At 48.9% G+C, this 23,482-nt stretch overlaps 1 protein-coding gene across 1 annotated transcript in view; it reads right to left on the reverse strand.

Annotated features, from left to right (window-relative positions):
- Positions 1 to 23,482, reverse strand: part of LOC111158607 (Scm like with four mbt domains 2) — a 204,817-nt gene that overhangs the window by 25,715 nt on the left and 155,620 nt on the right. Inside the window, exons 13-17 of the mRNA XM_022520745.1 lie at positions 19,151 to 19,264; positions 17,600 to 17,642; positions 15,735 to 15,805; positions 13,259 to 13,398; positions 1,980 to 2,089 (exon numbers count right to left, since the gene is read on the reverse strand). Coding sequence (XP_022376453.1) covers positions 1,980 to 2,089; positions 13,259 to 13,398; positions 15,735 to 15,805; positions 17,600 to 17,642; positions 19,151 to 19,264 — 478 coding nt within the window. The remainder of the gene's footprint in view (positions 1 to 1,979; positions 2,090 to 13,258; positions 13,399 to 15,734; positions 15,806 to 17,599; positions 17,643 to 19,150; positions 19,265 to 23,482) is intronic.

The following is a 23,482-nucleotide window of genomic DNA, read 5'->3' on the forward strand; positions in this document are numbered from 1 at the left end:
CCTGTAAATCTGTCATCATCAGCGGCTGCTTTTGAGACGCCACCGTGATGCAGAACTCTCGAAACCCGGGGCAGACAGACACATTCTCGTTGTAAGCTGCCACGTAAGATCCAGCTTAAGGAACTCACCATCGTCTACGATCTAATAGGTAACACATCGCCTTCATGACCAGGCAGGGCTGACTGCCCGTGTCAGTTTTGACTGTATGAGGCTGGATTTCATAAACGCTCTAATCGACTTGGTAACGTGAAAATGAGTGCCAACACCGCAAAATTAACTCTCCCTATCATTCTGGTACATGGAGCAACTTTCTGGCTTGTTTAGCAACAGGGGCGATTTTAATGGGGTTTAAGATTTTTGTCCTTGTCCTATTTCCTTATCCGTGAGGTGTGTTTGGGAGGTACGGAATCTTACAGAAACTGTTTAAAGCAAGTGTTTCTCTGTACCAACACATGCTTGGGTTTTTGGCCACCACTTTCCGGGGCATTGACCTTAGAAAATGTCGAGGTGCTGCTGATCTCCCCCTCAGTTGAAGTAGAAAGATAAGGAACATTCAGCTGGTGAAAAACCTGCTTTAGTTTTTTCTGCACTACAGGTAATGCTCATGTATTGTTTTTTTTTTTTAAATAAATTCAGTTGCTTACATTTATTTCTATTAAAAAAAAGTAAAATGTTAACAAACCACACTAATTACAGAAGGAAAAGATTTAGTATGGCTGGAAGAGATCATTAATTTTTCCCATTAATCATAGCCTCTCAGGTAATTTATAGGGGAGGCTCATTTAAATACTTCTCGGGAAGGAGGAGATACGTGCCACCTCTCACTGACAAGCCACTTCACACAAATAAACGTTCTCCCAACTAACACGCATTCCCTCTGATGCCTGTGACTTGGCAGTGCATTGTTAGACCACAAATGACATTTATAGCGTCTAAAATTACAGACGTGATCAAAAAAGAAACTAGGAAATGCTGAGTGGAGAAGACAGTGAAGGGAGAGTGGCCTAGGGGCATCCCGCCATCCTTACTCAGGACCAGCGTGGTCAGTAAACCACAGGGGAGGATAAAACCCGTCAAACAAACCACTTCACATCCCTCAACTTTCACATGAGCAGGACAGGTGCTTTCTTTAAAAGGGAGCTCAGCCACACTCTCGTCGCAGAACGTGCGTCCCTGCTCAGAAAGATCTCATTTCCCAAATGTCACATCTGAAGATACGTGAGGACGCTGTTCCACAACAAGTTGACCAGTCAGATCTATTCTGAGGAAAAGCTAAACGAATACCAAGGACCCAAAGTTGAAGCGATTATTACAGAAAATTATCTTGACAAATGGACCTTCTTCTCTCCGCCTTCTAAACACCGTGCTCAAGCTTATCGATCCAGCAGGGGCCAACTTCAGGCCCCAGTTGATCCACCAGGCTCAACTTCAGAGCTCGAGAAACTTAGAGCAAGGCCAAAATACCATCTTTCCAGTTAGCCTATTTGCAAATAAGAGGGAACAACTACATTTCAACCCACAGCCCATTCACCGAAACCAAGCAGAGGATCGGGTTTTTTTTATCTTTTAACACTGCCAACTCTCAGAGCAAAGAACTTCTATCTGTATCTGGCAGAGCTCCTCACGGTATCAAATGTTAAGAGTTGTCCGTGAATCACAAATAATGACAATGGATATCCTCTCTTTCATAACTGTTCCCCTTCTGATCAAATAATCTGTTGACCCTGACACACAGGACATTCTGACTCTGAACATTAATCACAACAGTTAAATCTCTCCTTTAGTTCCGGAATCCCAAGGCTTAAGGCAACTCCGTGAAACAGAAATGCCAATAAATCTGTACACAGCGCCCAGAACTAAAGAATGACGGCCCCTCCCATTTGTTCCCACTTCTGCGGGCTGTGTCAGGAAGAGGAAGGACGAGTTTCAAAGGAGCAGGCGCTTACCAGACCTTGTCTCCCAGAACTGAGAACACCTACTTTGCCTTCAGCGTCTCCTCCTGAAAATTCCAGTGTGGATCTTCCACCAGCTGTAATTCTCTCAACACCCTTCCAGGCTTGTAAGCCGCATTGATGATCATGCTAAGAACCTGTGGGGGAGAAAAGAGCAGCAATGAACTTCAGCCCTATCCACCCCTGCTAAGACGAGAATGCTGCCCCAACCACCCAGCGGACAACGCGCGTTGGCCACACACATCTGCTAAGTGGGGCAGAGCATTTTCCGCAGCTGGACAACGACTCAGCTCACCACCCATGGGGTCCAGAGGGTGGCAAAATCCAGTCCCTCTGGCGGGAGTGTGGACCACTGGCCAGAGGGGACAGCAGACCCTCCCTGTCGTGTCTGACTGAAGAAAAGCGGATCTATTTCCTCTAAAGAGCCAACGGCGTTACGTCGCAATGAGATCGGCTACTGAGAATTTTTCATTTTTGAAAATAAATTTCAAAAGGAATCAGTGGGACGGAGGCAACAGAACAGATCTGCACCGACAATTCTGAGCAGACTTCAGATATCTGTCCGGAGACGAACCAAGTATCTGAAAATCACCTGACGCCAGCTCAGTATACGGACGATTCACAGGAGGACAGCGCTCTGAGATGCAAGCGCTTCGAAGGACCGTGTGGAGTAACCAATACTCTCCTGTCTCCTATTTCCTCAAACCTCACCTTTATTCCGAATTCCCAGCCCAAGGAAATCCACCGGTGGTCGGTGCCTCCTGTAACACTCCCAGAAAGACGGGACATTCCGCTCTGTGAACCCATGCGGGCTCTGCGAAGGTCCCACGTTCCTATTAACCTCGATGTGCCCCTTGAACGGAAAGGCCATAGAATTCAGATCCCACGGGGCAGCCCCCCATTTCTGTAAGCCAGTTATCATTAACCACAAACGTCTGCAAGTTCTGGCATGTTCCAGAGAAGCTGCCACTTGGACATACCGTGTGAAGAACGGGAGGTACAATGCAGCCTCCAAAGGAACCCCCCCCACACTGTGAAGTTGCCCGAAAGACCCCTTGCTGAGGCTCTGCCATGTGTGAGCCCCCCGTAGTGGCAGCAGGAACGGGTCACTGTGCCTGGCACGCCTGCGGGGTCTTCCTTCCTTGAGGGGAACCTGCCAGGCCCTGAGCTCATGTTGCAGGTTTCTGAGCAAAACACACACCCCTGGGGAGGGGGGTGAGAAACGCCATGACTGGAGTTACTGCCGAAGCCCCTGCTGCCTTTGGGGAGGACACCACATGGTATCAGGGGAGGATGGAGATCGACGTATGTGGCCCGGATATTTCCGTCGCAGTGTCTGTGGCACTGGCGTGCTCTGCACCCTGATTTAATTCTGAAAAACAACAAAGCTCCCTATTATAACAGAAGAGTCAATCTTTACAGTATTTCAAACGGTGCAATGAGCATGCAAGTGTCTTTTCTGAGCCCGGTCAGCGCTCTGCTATGTTGCCAGGTTCCTATAAATCCCTGGCAGGAGCCCATGGGCCGTCCACTCAGCCGAGGCACTAAGAGGCCAAAACAAGGCCATACAAGCAGTTTTGCGGTGTTTATGTTTTCTGTGTTAGAGTAATCATCTGATTTATTGTTTACTGTCAGTACCATTTGCAGAAATCGAGTTTAAAAATAAATCCAATTAGAATTGGCTGAAATAATGCACAAAGTATTTATCAACAGACAATAAAATTTAAACCAATTCTTTCCATTGTGTTTCACGAGGAAGGGCCCAGAGCTACATGTTATTCGCTGCAGAACGAAATGTATTTGGAGACGGTGAGAAGAAAATGCCTTCCAGCGTTCCATTCAGCCTGGGAACAGGCAGCCATTAAGTTGTCAAAAGCGTCCAATATTGAATAATTTTCCCATGGCATTTCCGATGCCACGCCACGCATTGCCAAATTCAGCAGGCCCGCTATCAGACTTCGGGACTGTGAGCTCAATCACTCTTCTGCTTGTGACGCCTTAGCATGGGACAGCTACCTCTGGGAAAACAACTCATCTGGCAGCTGTTACCACCGTCCAGAGTCAGAATTACTGCTCCCTGTACCACACGGTGACTCAGGTCACTGGATTACGCCCTTGATCACAAGGGGTTGCGTGGACCCTGCCCCCAATTAGCTAGCAGGATGCGGGTGTGAAGTTAATAAACACTATTCCCAAGAAACGCGTGTACAGGTGTTGGGGTAACTCCAGGAAGAAACTCATGCTCCACGCAACCTTCCCTCGGCTTCTTGGAGTCCATGACATGGGTGGTGGAGAACACACCTCACGCAGAAGTCTCACCTCTGCTGTTGAACAGATCTGGGCTCGAACCCCAGTTCCATCCTGTAGAAGGATGAGTTCTTGGGGTGCCCGACTGGCTTTCCTCCTGTATGATGGGGACACTGCCATTTATCTGGCTCATAAGGGGATCAGAACATTCCACCCAAAATATGCCATTTTGGCATAGGATTATTTTGAGTTGAAGGCAACTGAGAACTACGCACAGGAGGAACTCTCCATTCTGCCCTTTTCTGCCTAGAAGCATGGCCCAGGTGTCCCTTCATACCCGGAGGAGGAAGAAGAGAGCAACCCTTGTCACTGGAGAAAGCAAGATGTCCCTGAGATGACTCTGCAGAAACCAACTTTACTAAAAGAAACCTCAACTTCCATTAGTCTCCCTTATACTTGCCTTCCCACAGTTTAGCACCCTAGAAGCCTGAACCCCTTTTTCCTCAGTCTCTCCCCTCTTCTAACTGCACTGCCGTTTGCTAAATGGTACGGAAACATCTCAAGCATAATGGCCTCCCTGGGTTTTCACTTATTTTCTGTGAGCCCCTGTGCACACAACATAAACCTTTCCTCCTACTGATGTGTTTTGTGGTCAGTTTAATTCACATGTCCCAGTCACTAAACCTAAAAGTAGAGATTTTCCTTCTCTACAACAGGAATGTCATGAAAAATAAAAGCGAACACATCTTGGCACACAAAAAATGTTTAAAGGTAGCCCAAATCTCAGTATCAACCCAGTCCTTGCCAAGCCATAAAAAAACTATCCACCTTCCTATCCCCGCCAGCCCCCATGGATGTGTCAGTCTTCACAACTTTGCAAAATAACGCTGTGTCAAAGCTCCTTGACTTTCTTGCCACCGATTCCTTTTCAGAACACAACTTCTCATAAAAGTACTCTGTACTTTTAAATTCCGCTGCTTCAATTCCATTCTCGACTGACCCAAATCCGATTCCTCTTCAACCACGACACACGAGTGCTCTGGGAAGGTCACCGAGGACCTGCCACCAAATCCAATTAGCACTCCCATCTCACTGGGTCTCTGAGGAATCCAGCCCTGCGTTCCATCGCCTGGGCCTGCAGCACCTCTCTCCTTGCTTTCCCTCCCTCTGCTCTGCAGGAACAAGTGCTTATGCAGAAAGTGGGGAGTGGGTCAGGTGTGTGGGGGTGGGGAGGGGTCAGTGGAGGGAGAACACAGGTAGGCCATGCCAGCCACAGGAACTCACTCTGCACATCGTGTGGGGCACACAGGAGCCACTCAACCAACGTGGGTTTCTTCCCCCAACGCCTCCCCTTTCGGGCGCTCAGAAGATTATGTAAATTAGTGGGAATTTTTTTTGTTCACATCATGAAATTACGTGATTCCGTGATTTCCTTTCATATCCACGGTCATGAAAACTCCCAAAACACCAAAGTAATTTAGATAATTTCCAACCTCAACTGTATCATATGATCAAAGTCAGAACAATGTTGAAAGTGCAGGGAACCACTTAATAAGAAAATTATTTCTTTGAGTGTCAAAATCAGAAAACACTTTAGAAAGCAAATATGGCTCCCACAGCTTGAGTTCGGCTGATTTAATGGAAAAGAGACAGATTCTCAACTTTGAAAGTATGTAATTTGCTAAATTCTAGTGACTGTGGGGAGGCCTCTCTTTGGGGGAGACTGGCTCCTGTAGAAACATGAAGGAGAATATTCCCTCTTGGGGAGGTCGAGAGGTCAGAAAAAGGATCTGGACACAGAGCAGCCTCCCCCACACGCTCACTTTGCTCCAACAGACCTTTCTCTGCAGCGCCTCCAAGAGCCATGGTTACAATAATTCGCTTTTTACAGGAACTGGGACCATCAAAGGCCCTTGTGGGCCTCAAACATTTCTCCTTTTCAAGTTCAAAATCAGATGGAATGGAGCTAGTTTTATAAATAGGTTGGTTGTTTTTATTCCCCTGTAAAATGATAAAGAATTGTTCGTGCTTAATCAGCACTTTCTCCATCCATAGGGTTTTGAGCCTCAGAAAGGAAATAACCTTTTCAAGTGATTTACTCCTGAAAACTACGTGTTTTCATTTCGTCTCCTCAAAAACTGACGGCCCTATGCACATTCCTTTGCAAATGCTGCATATAATACTAAATATTATCTAATGATAAACTTTATGTTCCTCACCCCTTTTGTTGTTGCAAAAATGTTACTACTAACAATAATAATTAGACGTTTTACCAAGTGGAGAACTCTACTGCTTTGGCCAAAACTGATTTCGACTTTCATTCGATCCTCAACGGAAGGCTGACCTCCCCTGGCAGCCCACTACTCTGGAGGGGAGGTGCTCCCTCTGTCCCAGCGGCAAGGCTAGGAAGCCCCTGGGCTGCCCTGGTAGGTAGCCTTTCCTCCAACCCAATCCCATGCCAATGAACTCCTGGCTTCATCACTTCAACTTGATTGAAAGATCATTTCCCAAAAGAGACTATAATTCCCAGGAATTCTCTACCTCCCCCTGGAAGGCCAACAGGAGAATCCCACCAGACCCTAAATCTTCATTCACCTCAGTCACCAGAAACCCATCACTTCTAGAACATTCTTTACACCCAGAATCTGTTCCCATATGACTCTGCATTTCCCCCTAGTATGACCCAATCTCAAGCCCCTCAGTATGCTCCCAATGCGTCCATTCTGCCCTCTATCATCAGCGACATATCCTAGAGCCCCAAATGCTTTCCAGAATATTCTTCACCCTATAGTTTTCCCTTCTGCTCTGGACTGAACACTGTGCACCCCAGCCCCTATTCATATGTTCAAATGCTAACCTCCATGCGAAGGCATTAGGGATGGGGCCCTTGGGGGAAGATTAGGGCTCCATGAGGTCATGAGGTTGGCACCCCTGTGCTGGAGTATAACTTTGTGAGAAGAGACCCGAGCGCCTATTCTCTCTCCCACCGTGTGAGGACACCGCGAAGAGGCAGCCAGCCCCATGCAAAGCAGGACCTGCTCTGCGGGCACCCCAACCTCAGGTTCCTGCCTCCAGAGCTGTGAGGCACACATGTCTGCTCTCTGAGCACGTCTGCGGCATCGGCTGTAGCAGCCCGAGCAGACCAGCCACCCGCCTCTCCGACACCATCAACTTCCCTCCTCTGCGGGACAGCTTCCCTTCCTGCAGAAACCAGTCCATGGTCCCACCCTCAACCGTGACAACTCTCCCTTCCTCTCTCATCTTCCTGCAGCCACCTTGGTCACTCTCCCTTCTCTTTCTAGACTGTCTGCACTTGGGGGTCCTCCTCTCCTCCAGCACTCTCCAGCACCCATCCAGGGGCGCTCCCACGCCCACAACGTGCCCGCATCACCGAAGAACAGCCATCCTTGGTTCTGCTCTTATCCAGCCCTGCTGGTGGCTCGAGGCAGTGCCCTCACACCTTCCTTGGTGAGCACCCTCTCCTCTACCTCCAAGACACCAGCCTCTCCGGGGCTTCCTGAATCCCAGCTCGCTTTCCCTGGGTCCCCCTGTGCCTCCTCCCACAAATAACAGTGGGACTCAGGGCTCAAGTCCTTGGACTGTCTACTTCACTCTGCGGTGCACCTGGCTTTCAGCATGGGCGCAGACTCACAAACTAATGGTTCCTAAATTTCTATTTCCATCCTAAACCTTTCCCCAGCTCCAGACTTGTGTGTCCACCTCCACTGGGATGCTCGGTGGGCATTCTGTTCAAATAAGACAGATTTTATCCATCTGACGGCTTCCCCTTCTCAGCAACGTCTCTCTTCTTAGTGCTCATAGCCGACTTAGGACACCTCCATGAATTCTGCTCTTTTCACAGTCCATGTCCATAGTCCAAAAGAAACACTCCCTGTCTCCAATATTTATCAGCTTATTTGTTTATTGTCCACTCCCACGAGACATGAGGGACTGTATTTTGTTTGCTGCTGTATTCATAGTAGTCACAATTATACCCACCAATAGCGGGAATTCAGTAAGTTTTTTTTTTAATTTTTTCAATGAATTTCAATATGAGCTCCGAAAGGAGTTAAAAATATTTAAAAATATATTTGAAAGTTATTTAAAAATAGTTAAGATCAAACTGACATCTAGAAATTAGTGACTAATTCACCCCAAGGATATCTTTGATACCATAAAATACACAAAATATGTGTGGATAGAGACCCAGGAGGTAATATTTGCTCCTGACTTTCTTTGCTACAAAGTCCTATCCTACAGCATGATGAGAAAGTTCCATGAAGGGATCTTACCTTCCTGACAGGCAAATAACAAAAACTTAAGCTTTGCCAACCTTCCCAGACACTGGCCAGCATGCTGTGAAGTCCGGCTTCACAGGTGACGTGTGTGTGACAGTTTATGCCCGCACACAGGCTTGGTGCTTTGTTCTTTACGGGCTGGTGTTCAGCATAAGCTTAAGACAGCAGCAACGGAGCCACCACACGATGCCACCCAGAGCCAGGGCGCCATCTTGGATTTTGTTGACAGACGTAACGAGACATCACCTAGACAAGACTTTTCCTCTGACATTACCACAGAGCCTGAGTCCTTCATATGAGGCCACATTACCCTGTGACCCACTCCACCTTCTCCGTTTATACTAATGAACACAAGCCTCTTCTGAGGGACAGAAGGGACCGTCGTCACATGCAGTATGGCACCATTTACATGAACAGCCAAGGCTGCTTTGGATTCCTTTTCTGGGTTCCCACATGAAGTCATTCCAGTTTTTAAGTGCAAGTTGTGACAAGGAGCCAAGAACAAACGCTCGATGATATACAATGAAGGGAAAGTCAAACAAGTCATCCCAGGACTCCCCAAACGTGGGAAATAAACACAGTAATCAAAACCAAGAGACTGAGGGAAAGAGCTTCACGGGTCAACCATGTGGCAGAAACATGAACCGCGAGCCTCAACTGAAGCCAAACTCCAGCTGTCGGAACCCACCGGAAAGCCGGGAGGGTGCGGCGCTCACTCTCCCCTGCGGGGCACCATTTGCAGGCAGGCACCTCGGACGGGGCAGGGGAGGCCGGCGCGCTGCCCGACTCCGGAAACAGGGAGGCCTCCAGAGCCCACTGCTGGCGCCCGTGAAGCATAGGGCCGTGGGAACAGTGTCCAGAACCTGCAGGAAGGGCAGGTCTGCAAACTCGCCTCCTGCGTCAGACCCGACGTTCACTATTTCAACCCTCTGCTGTGATGCTCGAGACCCACTGCCCCTGACTGCCTGACGTTGGCTACACGTCATAGGGGCTCACACAGTCGGAGATAACTGCCAGATGCCTATCGGGCGGGGGTCCTCCGCCCCTGCCAGCCAGGGAGAAGGGGTCTGCGATCCCAGGTCCTGAGCCTGAGCACAGGAGGCGGTCACAGTGAGACCAGGAAGGACACCACGGGGTATATAAAAAGGGGGGCCTCTAGAGAAGGCATCTCTTTCCACCCTCTTCCTTACTGCCTAACACGTGACCCTGCTTCCAGATTTATAGGCCACATGCCTATGCCTCCCGCGGACCCCAAGGAACACGGAACTAGGGCGTTCTTCTAACCTGGCACACATCTCTGCTGTGTATGTGCACTGTGCTGGTTTGCTAGGGTGAGACAGGCTGAGAGGGTGACAGACCAGACCCTTCCTGGTCTGCAAGCGGCTGTCACTTCACCAAATGACGGGCCGTATCTCTTGCCCACCGTGACCCCCACTCCAAGAACAGAGCCCACCTGGCACGAGGGTATGACCCAGGCATTCCCGGGGCCTGAATGAACGAAAGGCGGAGGGACCGTGATTCCCTGCCAGGCTCCAGCACGGGAAGGGTCCCTGGTGTGGCACACGCTCAGGGAGCCTCGGCTGCGCGCAGAGTCAGCCAGCGCCTTCATATCTGAAACACGCTAGAGTGGTCGTGGACAGCTGGAGAGCCATGCCCGGACCACAGCGCACCTGCAGGCCCCACACCACTCACTCCACACCTGCTGAGGCCCCAGAGCTACGAAGACAACAGAAGCCAACCAGACAGAGAAATCTCATTCACTGGAGGAGAGCACTCCCTGCTAGTCCACCCTCTGGGAAGTGACGACCCTTTTCTCCACCTGCATTTCACTTGCCCAAGGCCGGCTCTGGCCACAGGCACACAGGTCAGCCACCTCTGAGCAGAGCAGATGGGGGGACGACAGCTGTCACTCTGCCTTTCTTAAAGACCTGAAAACCTTTAACTGCTAAAACCACCAAAAGCCTGAGAAGCAAACGTGCTCTGTCTTTGCTCCAATTACCTCGTTCTCTTTAAGTAAAATGCAATTTGAAACCACAGAGGTTTTGGAGCTGAAGGGAGCACATTAGCATAAATATTGGCTGGCTGGAACTCCCATTTTTCTTGCACTCACAGAACTGAAGTGCTTATTTTTTTTTCCTTCTTCTTTTCCTGCCTCATGCATTTTCTGATCATCAGCAAAAAAACGAGTTTTGTCATCAGAAAACGGCTGTGGCCTGGCTGTTGCGTTTCGCTGCTGGCAGCTATCGGGGAATTGGTTGGGGACAACCACTGTGAAAACTAGTGTAGGAGAGCCAAAGAGCCAGGCCCCGAGGACAGGCTGGACCCCGGCCAGCGCGTCTGTGAGCAGAGCCGGGGCAGGTGACCCGGGACCGCGGGCTGATCCCTGGAGCTCGCCGGCACCAAGAGCCTTGCAGGCGTCTTCACGGGCACCCACCAGTTCACGGCCTTTCTGCCAGGCCTTCCTGCTCCTTCCTGATCCCTCCTGACAAAAACAGGCTCACATGCAGGCAGGCATCCCCAAACCCACAACCCACTTGCGGTGGACCGCGGTGGGGGGGTGGGGTGGGGGTGGGCAACGCTCGGTCCGGGGGTGTGATTCCATGTCATGATGGGAATCCTGACACGGTCCTGGTTTCATCTCTTCCTCGATCTGGTCCATCATCTGCGGGGATCCAAGGTCCGTGCCGCCTCGCCCAGAGCTGACCAGCGGTCCCTCCACTTGTCCGTATCACCTTGGCCTTTCAGAGGCATCCCTTGTCCTTCCACCTGCCTTGAGCACTATCATTCCATAGCGACAAATGTCTTGTCTGTGAGACAGACCAAACTGCCACTTCAGCTGGGCCAGATGTGCACCGCTCACTTTCGGGAGGCAGGGCCCAGGCGCCGGAGGCGAGCTGCTTTAAATGAAAGTGGGTTCCAGCTGCTGAGGACACCTGCCAGGGGCCTAGGACAAGGCCCACCCAGATCTGTGCCCTTCCTGTGTCCGTCCTTCACACTCAAGGTGCCGCGCGCCTTCTTTCCCGCTCTACCCGCCTCCGTCCCCAGGCACCACTGACAGCCCAGGCCTTCTGTGGGCAGGCTGCCCGCGCCTCCTTCCGCACCGACCATGGGGGACTCCCGGGGATCTCCACACACCTGCGCCGGCCCCATCACGGCACGGAGACGCTCACCCCTCTTCAGTCCTCGACCTGCCTGTTCGTCTCTCCCTCGACCGGAAGCGCATGAATGATGGGACCCCCGCTGAACGCCCTGTGGGTTCCATGCTCCCAAGTAAAACCCACAGCAATGGCCCCATCAGAGCTTCTTTTCAGAGTTTCTTCTCAACCACAACTTCAATTTTCTCTCTAAAAGAGATTTTTGCTTTCTGAACGTGTAAGTCTTTAACTACTAATTCTGCAGATGGCCTAGAAAAGCTAACACGCTCAGCCTCTGCTACAACCATCTCACTCTCTTTAAGGAGAAAGACGTCGGAAACCACGCGGAGGTCCCCGTGTGGAGGGAAGGCATTTGCACGGTGTCACTCAGAGGGCCAGAGAAGGCCACCCTAGAGCTACAGGGCTACCCAGTCCTGCCTCACCTGTCAGGCAGGCCAGACCTCTCTTCCGTTCTTTTGAAACTGTGACATTCTTCTGTACCCTTGAGTCGCCTCCAGCCGAGGGAACCGCACCCTGTCCCGACACCCAACTGTGCAGCCGCGGCCGTGCTCCCACAGGAGGCACTCCTCCCTTTGCCCAAGCCAGAGCAAGGGGCCCTTCCCATCTGTTTGTCACTCCTTGTGCTCCCAAAGCGCTCTGCTCTGCACCCTGACTGTCCCCCCACACCGGACCGCCAGCCTAGAATACACCATCTCCCCAGCAGGGCCGTGAAGCCCCAACAGGCCGGGGGCAGGGATGGCTTGTGCTCGGACACGGCACTTGGCACAGGGCCTGCCTCCAAGAAGTGGCCTTTGGTGTTTGGTACATGTGTTTGGTACATGAACGGATTGTTGGGCCCCGGGAATTAAAACACATTCAATGCGAAGAAGAACATCTATGTGGGGTCCTCTTTCTTAAGAGAAAACACTGATACGTGTGAAAAGAGCAAAGATCACGTCCCAAGAACAGTTCAGAATAGTTCCAGAATTCTAAGCCATGTCCCCACGGGCTCTGTGGCAAGTCTATAAAAACGGACCAGAGAAGAAAACCTCCGTCAGTGTAACGAGGACTCACCTCTCTCTGTGGGTGGACCCCGAAAGACAGGGAGAGAAATGGGAAAGAACCATTGAAACGATGCATGGCTTTGCCCACAACACCAGCTTTAGGCAAGTGCCTGGAGCCCACCATGCAGTGAGCCGGTGCCTCCTGCAGGCAGACGCCGTATGCATATGACCCACGGAGGGGAAAGGCCATGCCGCCCCCGACATGGCCAAGGGGCAGCCATCCCTAACAGAACTTTCTCTCACCCATCCAGGCTTACTTATCTCTCGAGAGAAACCTTCAGTCTGCAGGCCCGGGCCCCCACTCCACACAGACAGCCCTTAAACCCACTGCAAGATTTCACAGAACTTGGGCAAGGAAGGTCTAGATGCCCCTCCACAGGCCTGCGGGCCTGGCTGGTCTTTGCCTGACCAGCTCCCGCCCCAGGAAAGAGAGAAAGGAAGGAAGCGCGTGTAAAATGTCACCTCAAGTGATTCAAATTTCTGTTATGTCCTTCAGAAATCGTGTCTGTGTCCGGGACGCCTGTGGAAACGCATGGCCGCAGAGCCCCGCGCGCCTGGCTTACCTCCTTCAGCACCAGCACGCACTTGCCCGGTCCCACCGACTGAGGTAGCTCGGCGATTCGGCCTTTGTTCAGGTAAGGGCCCGAGAAACACCTGTGGTTGATGAAGAGCTGCGGACAGCAGTACTTCCCGTTGACAGGGCCTGTGGGGACAGCAGCATAGCTCGCGATGAAGGCGCCCACAGAGACCTGCTCCGACCCACTCAGTTGGCAAAACGACCCAGAGGCCCACTGCGTCTTAGCAGCCGGATGTCTTACAGACACAAGAGCATAAAAATTGGGGTTATTTTTCTGCTACCGTATCAATGAGCTTTTCTGTTTATGATGCAGGATTCAAGACACACAAAGATGTGAAATCAAGACAATGACAGACAACGCATCACTGTGCGGCTGAGGAAAACAAGACGCCAAACAGGAAACACGCTCAGCAACAGAGCTCAGCTCCCCTGGGTTTTCTACTCCAGGAACCCCCCACCTTCTCTTCCCCTAGCCTGAATCTGGTGTTTGTCATTTCCACGCAGGTCTATAAACTTGACCACAAACACTGGTAGGCCAATGCGTGGCATTTCGGGTATTTTTAAAAACGTCCCATAAACAGTTTTCTGCAACCTTTTGTTTGTTCCACCTGAAGTTTCTACAATCCCTCCAATGGTCCACGTATATGAAGAACGTTCATCCTTCTGTCCTTTCTGTGTGTGACCCCATGACACGAATCCAGCGCCAGCCAGCAGTCCACTCTCTTGCGGACGGACGCTCAGTCGTTTCTACTTGCTCGGGATGACAAAGCGCTCTACTAAACACAGCTGTAAACAGCTGCTTCTTCCGGGCAAGAGAGCTTTCCAAGTCCATAACAAGGAGCGGACCTGCTTGGCCGTGGGGGCTGCACATCTTCAGTGTCCCCCCAACACACGCTCAAGTCAATCTCCACATGGACAATACGCTCCCATCAACACTGCACAGAAGCAGCTGCCATCCCACGTCCAAGCCAACACCAGACGTGGCAGGGCGTCTTGGTTTTGCCAATCTCATGGATGTGCCGTGTACCTCCCAGTGGACTGAATCTGCATTTCCCTCATTATGCTTTCCACGTAGCAGGGTCTCAGATAGCCATGGGGAAACGTGGAAGGACTGAATGGCAAGGTATTACCCGAAACCTTCCTGGTGTCTGTAACAGGGTCTCGCTGTCAGCCTAGACCCGCCCTCCCTACATCGTTCCAGCTGAGTTCCGCTAATAGTGGTAACTCTGTACAAAGACCCTCCTTAGTTTGGGACGGTAATTTAACAGGCCCAAAAGGGCTGTCCTCATAGGACTTCAACTAAACACCAAGAGGGAAGGAAGGAGGAGTGTTATTTTTGTGAGGGGAAGACAAAGGGAGTAATACAACAATTACAGGCTCTGAAAGAAGAGCTGACACGGTTCTTTTAAAACCATTCTGAAGTTTGAATTCTATACAACAAAATTAAGCAAAAGAATTATGTCCACAGCTGCATATACATGGAAATTTTTTGGTAGGATTACCCTATCCAGAACTTCAGGGAAAAAAAATATTTTAGTAAGTCTACTCATAAAAATGCTCTCCTTATATAAGTTTGATCGCCAGGATTCTTCCATGCTATAGAGCTTAGAAACCCAGAAGAATTCAGAGCAGTTTTCACTTTGGTTAGAAAACAGAATTCCTTTTTTTTTTTTTTTTTTTAAGATTTTATTTATTTATTTGACAGACAGAGATCACAAGTAGGCAGAGAGGCAGGCAGAGAGAGAGGAGGAAGCAGGCTCCCTGCTGAGCAGAGAGCCTGATGCGGGGCTCGATCCCAGGACCCTGGGATCATGACCAGAGCCAAAGGCAGAGGCTTTAACCCACTGAGCCACCTAGGCTCCCCAGAAAACAGAATTCTTAATCAAATATATTATTTAATGTACAAACACGTCTATAATCAGAGTTGTTGTCCACGGGGTATCCACATTTGTTTTCAAAAGTCATTGTAAGATATAGAACTTCACACATTAAAAAACATAAATTATTCACTCTCAGCTTTCAAACACAGAGGGTTTTAAGGAACAATTCAAAAGCCCACAGGGACTTAAATATTAACCAGTAATGGAAAAATGCAAGTGGGATGACAAAAAAAAAGTGAAAAAAAATATGGGTGCCTAATAATAATATTTGCAATTCTTTCTCCTTGCACATGACCATCTACGACATACATCCCTAACTGGGCTCAAATTTCCAAGGAACACATGGACTCTTCTCCTGAAGACTGAGAGAACGGTCTAGAGCCACTGACCAAGAGACAGAAGAGGCACAGAGAATCTGGTTTAGAATTTTTTTTTTTTAAAGTAGGTATATGTTAATAAGCGGCAAGAGCGACAAGGAGAATGAACTTAAAGTAGAGATATTCTTCTATTGACCTAAAACCACATGCACGTCTCCACTCCCAGATCAGGACAGGATGGCCAGCCGTGGGTGGGTTCGCTTACCTGCGGTGTCCAGGTGAGGGAATAAACAAAGGTCATGAGGTATTTTCTCAACAGGCACTGTGGATGGCAATCTGTTGATCAAGAAAATACAACTATCACGGCTTGCACACTTGAGAAGAAATGCAACGAATGAAATAACTAATTAAATTAATTAAACTAATTAAGTCTTTTCCCAACTTATAGCGACTATCACGGAAATCCAAGCACGCAGTAAAGCCAATGGCACGTCTGCCCCTCATGTGGTCATCCCTGATCAGTGATGTTCTTCTAGGAGGCCCCTGCCTTTGTCTCTTGCTGTAGAATCATCATAATGCCCTTCATTATATTTTAGACACCAAGAAACATCAACTTGCATAAATTTGAATGGAACTCAGACTTCCCTTCGACAGAAGCAGCTAGTACTTTCTACGGACTAATGTCTGAGAACGACTTGGCCTTCGGTTTTTGGTGCCTGTGCTTGTGTGGGTCATGGCCACACTAAAAAGACCCCCAAAGAAAGCCTACGAGCGGACGGGTCCTAGAAAGAGCAGTCAGCCTAGCCTAGAGCAGAGTTTGTGTTCTAGTTCAGTAAAAAGCTGCTGAATAAACACCGAGAATGTAGCCCCAGGGGGAAGAGGTGCGCTGGTTTTCACAGGGCACCCAGGATGGCGGTGTGGAAACCACATCACTGAAAAAAGACACAAATGCAGAGCGAACCATCACGAGATCTCAGTGGGGTCCTCTCTGTGCTGCAAAGTGGGGTCCACACACTCGCGGACCAGTGCCACCCGGAAAAGTGTTAGATGCACAGACGCGCGGGCCCCACTGAAGACATCCTGAGTCGGGGGATTCAGAGACGGGCCCAGCAGGGAGTGTGTCTTATCGAGCTGTCTGGGCGACTGGTACAAGTGCAGGGCGGGGGCCACGGGTCCACGGACCACAGACTGAGGAGTCACGGACTCGGATTTGGGTTCAGTGATGGGACTGTCTATTGTTTGCTCTCAGTTTCAGTGTTATCCAGACCACACCGGAGTCAGATTATTAACCTGCTACACGGCACTTAGACACGAATGCACTGAAAATGCCCACAGAAATTGTTATTCACATTCAAACAGCAACGCACTCATTATTCAATTCATTTTACAATTAAACCTGGGAACCCGAGAAAAATGCTGTTGTTGAATTCACTTCTACTGGTGTATTTTTATTAAGAAAACAGAACCACGCTTCAAAGGATGTGTATTGTAGTGGACATTAGCTGCTCTTCAATATATAAAAATGCTACTAAAAATGGCAAACTTTCAAAAACATAGTCCATGTACGCACACTGCTTGATACCTTTTCTCCCTAAAATTACAACTGAAACCGGGGGTAATGTACACTGAGTTAACCATGACATTTTTGTCATAAGAAATTTAATTTAATCTTCAAGAAACCCCCAAGAAACAGGTGCTTCACACAAGAGGATGCTGAGATGCGGAGTAATAAAGCAGCTTCGAGGACACCTTGCTGGGCCTGCAGAGCTGGCCTCAAACGACAGTCTGCCTACCGGGCCGGCCGTGACCCGTGACGCCAGCATGCGGAGTGTGGGTGGGGAGAGCGAGGTGCCGTCACTCTCCATGTGTGGGGCCAGGATGCCCTCCAGGTGTGCCGACGAGGACCGGGAGGGAGAAACTACAGAGAAGAGATCCCTGGCGGAGCAGAGCCTGTGTCTCGCATGTAACAGGTGCATCAGAAAGACAGGTATATCTACGATCTCCTCTGTGACTGCGCCAACTGTGAACTAACCCCTGATACAAACAGCCGTGCTTCCGATCCTCTGTAAAGATGGCTCTATGGAGCTTAGCACCCCTAAGTTTTGGGAAAAAACAGAAACAGAAACGTACTGTTTTTCTGGTTGTACGACTGCAATCTTTCTCTTCTTTTGTGCTGTAAAACAGGCAAGAAGGGGCAAAAGGACAGTCAGCTTCATTCACAAGTTGGGCAAAGGCATTTTCTAAAAACATCTTCCTGTCGAATGGGGTCAGTATCAAAGTAACAATTTAAGCACTGAAAAGTTACTGCATTCTCCCAACTTTAATTTCCTCTAGCATTAAAATAAGACTTTGACTTGGGGTGCGCGGGGGTGCAGTTGGTCGGGCACCTGACTCTTGGTTTCTGCTCAGGTCATGATCTCAAGGTCGTGAGATCGAGCCCTGTGTCCTTTGCTCTTCCTCTGTCCCTCCCCTCCACGTTCTTCCCTCCCTTCTCAATCTCTCTCTAACATAAATAAATCTAAAAGAGACTCTGACTCATCAGAAATGAAGTCTAAATAGAATTCCCCGCATTCAATAAGATTAAATGGATCACTATGTTTGCATCCTCCGGATAAATACCTAGTGCAATCACAGGGCTGTAGGGTAGATTTACTTTTTTATTTATTTTTAACTTTTTGAGGAAGCTCCATACTGCTTCCAGAGTGGCTACGTAATTTTAACTAACACTTTTGGTAAACATTAGGGTGGAATAAGAAATGGCAAAATTGATTAGTTTTGAAGAGTTTTAAATGGTACGATCTCAGGATAACAACCTACAGTAACCTATGTTAAAACACACACTATTGTATAAATTTAAGAGACAGAGAGACAGAGTTAGCTGCTGGGTTAACTACTAAATACTATTTTAATTTGGTCTTTTTGTGATCAGAAGGATGTCATATTATGTATTTTTCAAAGCAAAGTTGAAATCTCACTGGTTAGTTAGTGCTAAGAGTAGTTAAGTTTTTATACGTTATGTCAGTAATTATTAGGACCAATTATGATTCTTTTAGGGTAAACCTCACAAGAAAAATCAGTTGTTTCTCAGACATGATAGAGAAACAGTATCTGGAGGCTCCTGGGTTGCTCAGTGGGTTGAGTGTCTGACTCCTGGTTTCAGTTCAGGTTGTGATCTCAGGGTCTTGAGACTGAGCCCCCAGTCAGGCTCTGTGCTGAGCGGAGCCTGCTTGAGAGTCTCTCCCTCTGTCCCTTGCCCCTCCCACCCCACTTGCACATTCTCTCTCCCCACCTCAAAAACAGAAACAAAAAAAAAAAAATAAACAAAAAACCCCCCAGGGTATTTAGCTTAAATTTTCTCTAATCAAAATAATGAACTTTAAACTGAAGACTTAGTTTATTTTAAATCTATATATCATTTTATACAATCTTTATAGGTCTCACTGCATTTATTTTCTATTTTGCCTCTGCCACTCCACGGACCTTCACCTGCCATACCATCCTGACTTAGCTTGTCTACCTGTGAGATACTGCCAAATCTCCATCTCGCGAAGGTACTGGAAGCATCCATGAGATAAAAACATTGTTTTTTACAACCTGGCTACAGTCTCTTTACAACACAGTCTATTCACCTCCCAAGCCCCGGACACCGTCCACGCTGGCTCCCACCTGGACGATACTCACAGACGGTTTTGTGTGGTGTGGTCAGAGGGTACGAGTTCGCTTCGCACCAGCCCACAGGGAAGATGTCCATGGACTCCACATCAACAATGAACTCAGGGGAAGGAGTCTGCAGACCTGCATCGGGAAAGTCAAGACAAGAGGTACAGACATTACCACGGAGACCCAGAAGAAAGGAGCCCATCAGAAGCATCACGGAGACAAGGATCTCGCTCCCTGGACAGTTCAGCCGAGTCCAGTCTGATGACAGATACCAGCACATGAAGTACCAAACAGCTGGACTACAAGGGGTGCAAAGAAAGTGAAGATCCAGAAGATCCAAGCTACTTCCTTTGCGGGGGGGGGGGGGGGGGGGGGGAGGGGGGGGGGGAGGAGAAAAGCTGGCAGAGGGAACAAGTCCACCTCTTTCCTAAAAGTATCTTTAAAAACGAAGGAAACGGGCCAGAGCTGGGGCCACCAAGACACACTTCATCTGACACCCAGCAAAGGTTGACCTTCAATTCACGAAAGTTAAGACTACCATGGAAAGAAGCCGCTGGGCAGGGCGACGTGGGTGTTGAGCAGGACACACAGACACAGTTTCTCTGAGCTGGCTCACTCGCGGGTTTGACTGGGGTTACTCATTTTGAACTCCATGGGTGGCCTGCAGGCTTCGGTCATGTTCCACAAAAGCCATTTATGCGGGAGGGTCTTTTCTAGAGGGGTCTGCCTAAAAGTCACCCCGTTTCATGGACCTACTCGCGCCTTGTGATAAACTGTCAGCACAGCTCAGAGACTCTGAGAGAGGAAATCTGCCTGGGAGGTAAGCGAAGCTCTCAAGGAGCTCTGGCCACAGAGGACACAGTTGGAACCCAGCAAACTAGTGAAAAGGAGAAAATTCGATACCGAATCAATAGTTCTTCGGGGGAAAACAGAAAACCCACAGCACTGAGGGAAGACACTCATGAACTACGAATGGAAAGACGTGACCTCTATTAAGAGTCTGACCACCTCCTCTCGCGTTGCCTTGACTGCTTCATGGAGCAACAAGAGAAAACAACGCAGTCAGCACCCCCCCCCCCACGTCACCACTCCGCATCTGAGGAGTTTTCAATCCTACCTCCCCCCAAACTGAATGTCACGAAGCTCAATTCCAGCAGACGCAGAATGGTCCCAACCGCCGTAACGCTGACGTCCGCTGCCTCGGGCCCGCCCCCCCCCCCCCCCCCCCCGTGGTACAGGAGAGTCCGTGAGAAAGCAGCACGCTGCTCCACAGACCTGGTTCCGATCCAGCACTAGCCCAACGCTGCTGCGCTCGCGGCGCCCGAACACGCCGACGCACGCGTGTGATCAGCACCAGTCACTCTCGGCTCTGGACCCTTCCCCAAGAGAGCAAGTGCCATGATTATCAATCCTAGCCTTCTTTCTCCTTAATGCTCCCATAATTTGAAGGGTGCGTAAGCTAAAGGAATGCAAGCAGGTTTGTGGGGATCAGCTCTCACCAGCTGAGTGAATGGAAATCACTTCTGTCTCCCATTACAACTCCACGGGTACTTAATGTACTCGCCAAAGAGACCGCCTAATAAACAAGACCACGTCCAAAACAGACAAGAAGTAAACTCCCTGGGTGGCTTCCACTGTGGAAGTGACCGCTCCTGTCCTGGAGGGCGCCCGGCTCTCTAGAGGGTCTGCAAGCTGTCTTTTCCTCTCCAGACTCACAAGAACAGCACCTGTTTCTCAGCTACTCAACAATTTTGCCAATGGGCTGAATTCATCTACAACATATATATGTATCTCCAGACTTACGTTTAGGTACAAATAAGATTTTCAAGGTCAAAGTAGTACTTCGAAAAGAAGCAAAAGGTGAACTTGATGGCCTGTTCCTTCCTAAATCATGACCTTGATCTTCCAATATTCTGCTGGCTCAAACATCACTTGCTATTATTAATGCTTTAATATATACACTTCCAAAGCAATGTATACAGTATTATATTTATATGGCTGTCTCTACCATGCTTTAAAATTCTTGATTCATGTTCTACATTCAAAACAAATATTTACGAGCTGCAACGTGACAGCGACTACATCTTCAAGAAAGTTAAAATCCTGCCTTCCCTGCACCTTCAAATCTAACCCATGAAGGCATCCATTGGATAGGAACAGATGGAAAACTGGGTTATTTATCTCCCAGAAACATTTTCCTGACTGTGAAACTTTTCCAATCCTATTCTGAATGATGGGCATCGATTCCTTATGTCCTAGGAACTAGGACATATCTACAACTAGATACATCTGGCTGGACTCGGAATAATCTTTATAAAAAATAACCCACTATTTTCCAAGACCAGCGACCCACTAGCTTACAAAATAATCCATTACAAATGTATGCGATTCTCCTTGATTATTCCAGGGTTTCCAAAACTACCTATACAAAGCTTAGTGGACAATGCAATAGTCTTACCACTTTAGAGGACACCCTCTGTGAAAAACACAAGGTCATGCTCAACCCTGGAGTTCATTTTAGCTGCATCCGTCAATAAGAATTCTACTTGCTTATCCTTATCCAGAACCTTCATCTCAAAAACCACCAAGAAGCCTCAATCTCTATCTATGGGGAAGTACTTCAATAAATTCTGGTACACCGTATGACGGGATCTTCTGCCATTGTAAAAAAAGGATGAGAAACCTCTTTATGTACTTATATACAAAGATGTATACGTATATGTTGAATCAAATAAAGGCAGAGTACAGAACACTGTGGATATGTAGTATACTACCATCTGTTTAAAAAAAGGGGGAAATAACATATATTTATATGTGCATAAGACAAATCTGGAACAAAGTGTAAAATTCTAATACAGTGGGCGTCTGCTGGGAAAGGAACTAGGGCACCGAGGGACGGGAGCAGGAGTGGGAGAGAGACTCTGACACTTTCATGTATTTTTGGCCCTTGCAAATGAATCAACTAATTTATAATCACAAACTTACTATCACTACAATAATCACACAACACAAATGCTCCAAGAACAAAAAGAGTCTCACGCACAGACCCTACTGCCACAGAGGCCAGATTAATGACGGGCAAGTGACCGTAACAGGAAATAAAACCACACTATGATGAATCATTTCGCTAAGAGGACAGAAATGTTCCATATTCACAAAGCATGTAAATTTGTTAAGAGTCACTTTGGAACCTTAAAATAGTTCTGCCATGTGCCACGTCCAGAGACTGTGTCATCCCCTCACTGGATACTGTTCCCTTCCACAAAGTTGTACCTGGCCTCCGGAAGAGGCTTAGGAAGAGAATCAGAACCAGCCCCACACTTCTGTTAAAAGGTGGGAAAGGAAGAAAAGCAAGAGGTATTTAAGGAAGCAAGGTAGCCTTGCTCAGTACCCTCATTCAGAGTCAAAGGCCACAGCAAATGGGGACGGGCTCAAGCACGGGATGGAAAGATAAGGTGTTGGAGAGGGAAAGTGCTCCGGTGATCTGAGTGCCAGAAACCCCAGGGGCCATCCGCCCGTCTCCTTCCACCTGCAAAGACCCACCTACCAAGCCAGACTGTCACGTCCCTTTGTCAGCCGTGGAGCCATATTTCTAAGGAGGAAGCAGGCAAACGGTGGGCAGCGAGATCAAATTGTGATAGGGAACAGGCGGTCTGGAGGGAAACTACAGAAGTGGGATCAGATGTGTGAGTGGAGAGAGAGACGCCTGTAGGACTACAAACTTGCAAGCACTGACATCGGGCCCGACACTGCCCCGAATGTTTAATCTTTACAACGACACTAAGGGATAGGGACCAGACACAGCCCCATTTTACAGATGAGTAAGCTGAGGCACAGAAGATGATTGAAGAGCAGCGAGGGGTGGATCCACGACTTGACCCTAAATAAGTCTAACTCCAGAGGCGTCTCAGATGACCTCCTCCTTTCTCTCGTTCTTGTTTCGGTTTGGGGTTTGGATTGGCTGGGTCTATTTGGCATCGTCCCATTCCTGTTCGGGCCTCACATCCCTCCTGCAGAGTTCCCCAGATAAGGCAGTCACCACCGCCTCCCACAGAAGGGGAAGAAGCCAGACCTGCCCTCAGTGTGGGCAGAAGACAACAGGAAGGCAGTCGGTCAGGCGCCACAACCATCCCAAGGACAAACTCTGCGTGGGTTCCTGCAGCAAAGCCTTTGGAGAGGTGCTCCCCCAGACCCCCATCAAAAGCCTTCCCCCGCAATTCGCATCTTGCCTAGGAGAGCTGGCCCATTTCTGCTGCTGGTCACCAAGAACCCATCTAATCGAGCATCAGCTTTGGGAACAAAACAGATTTGGGAGGATTAAAAGCCTGTGCCCACAGATAGCTCCCACTCTCC

The sequence above is a fragment of the Enhydra lutris genome, unplaced genomic scaffold (genome assembly GCF_002288905.1).
Source record: "Enhydra lutris kenyoni isolate GAN:26980312 unplaced genomic scaffold, ASM228890v2 scaffoldscaffold61, whole genome shotgun sequence".
In the NCBI taxonomy this organism is placed as follows: domain Eukaryota; kingdom Metazoa; phylum Chordata; class Mammalia; order Carnivora; family Mustelidae; genus Enhydra; species Enhydra lutris.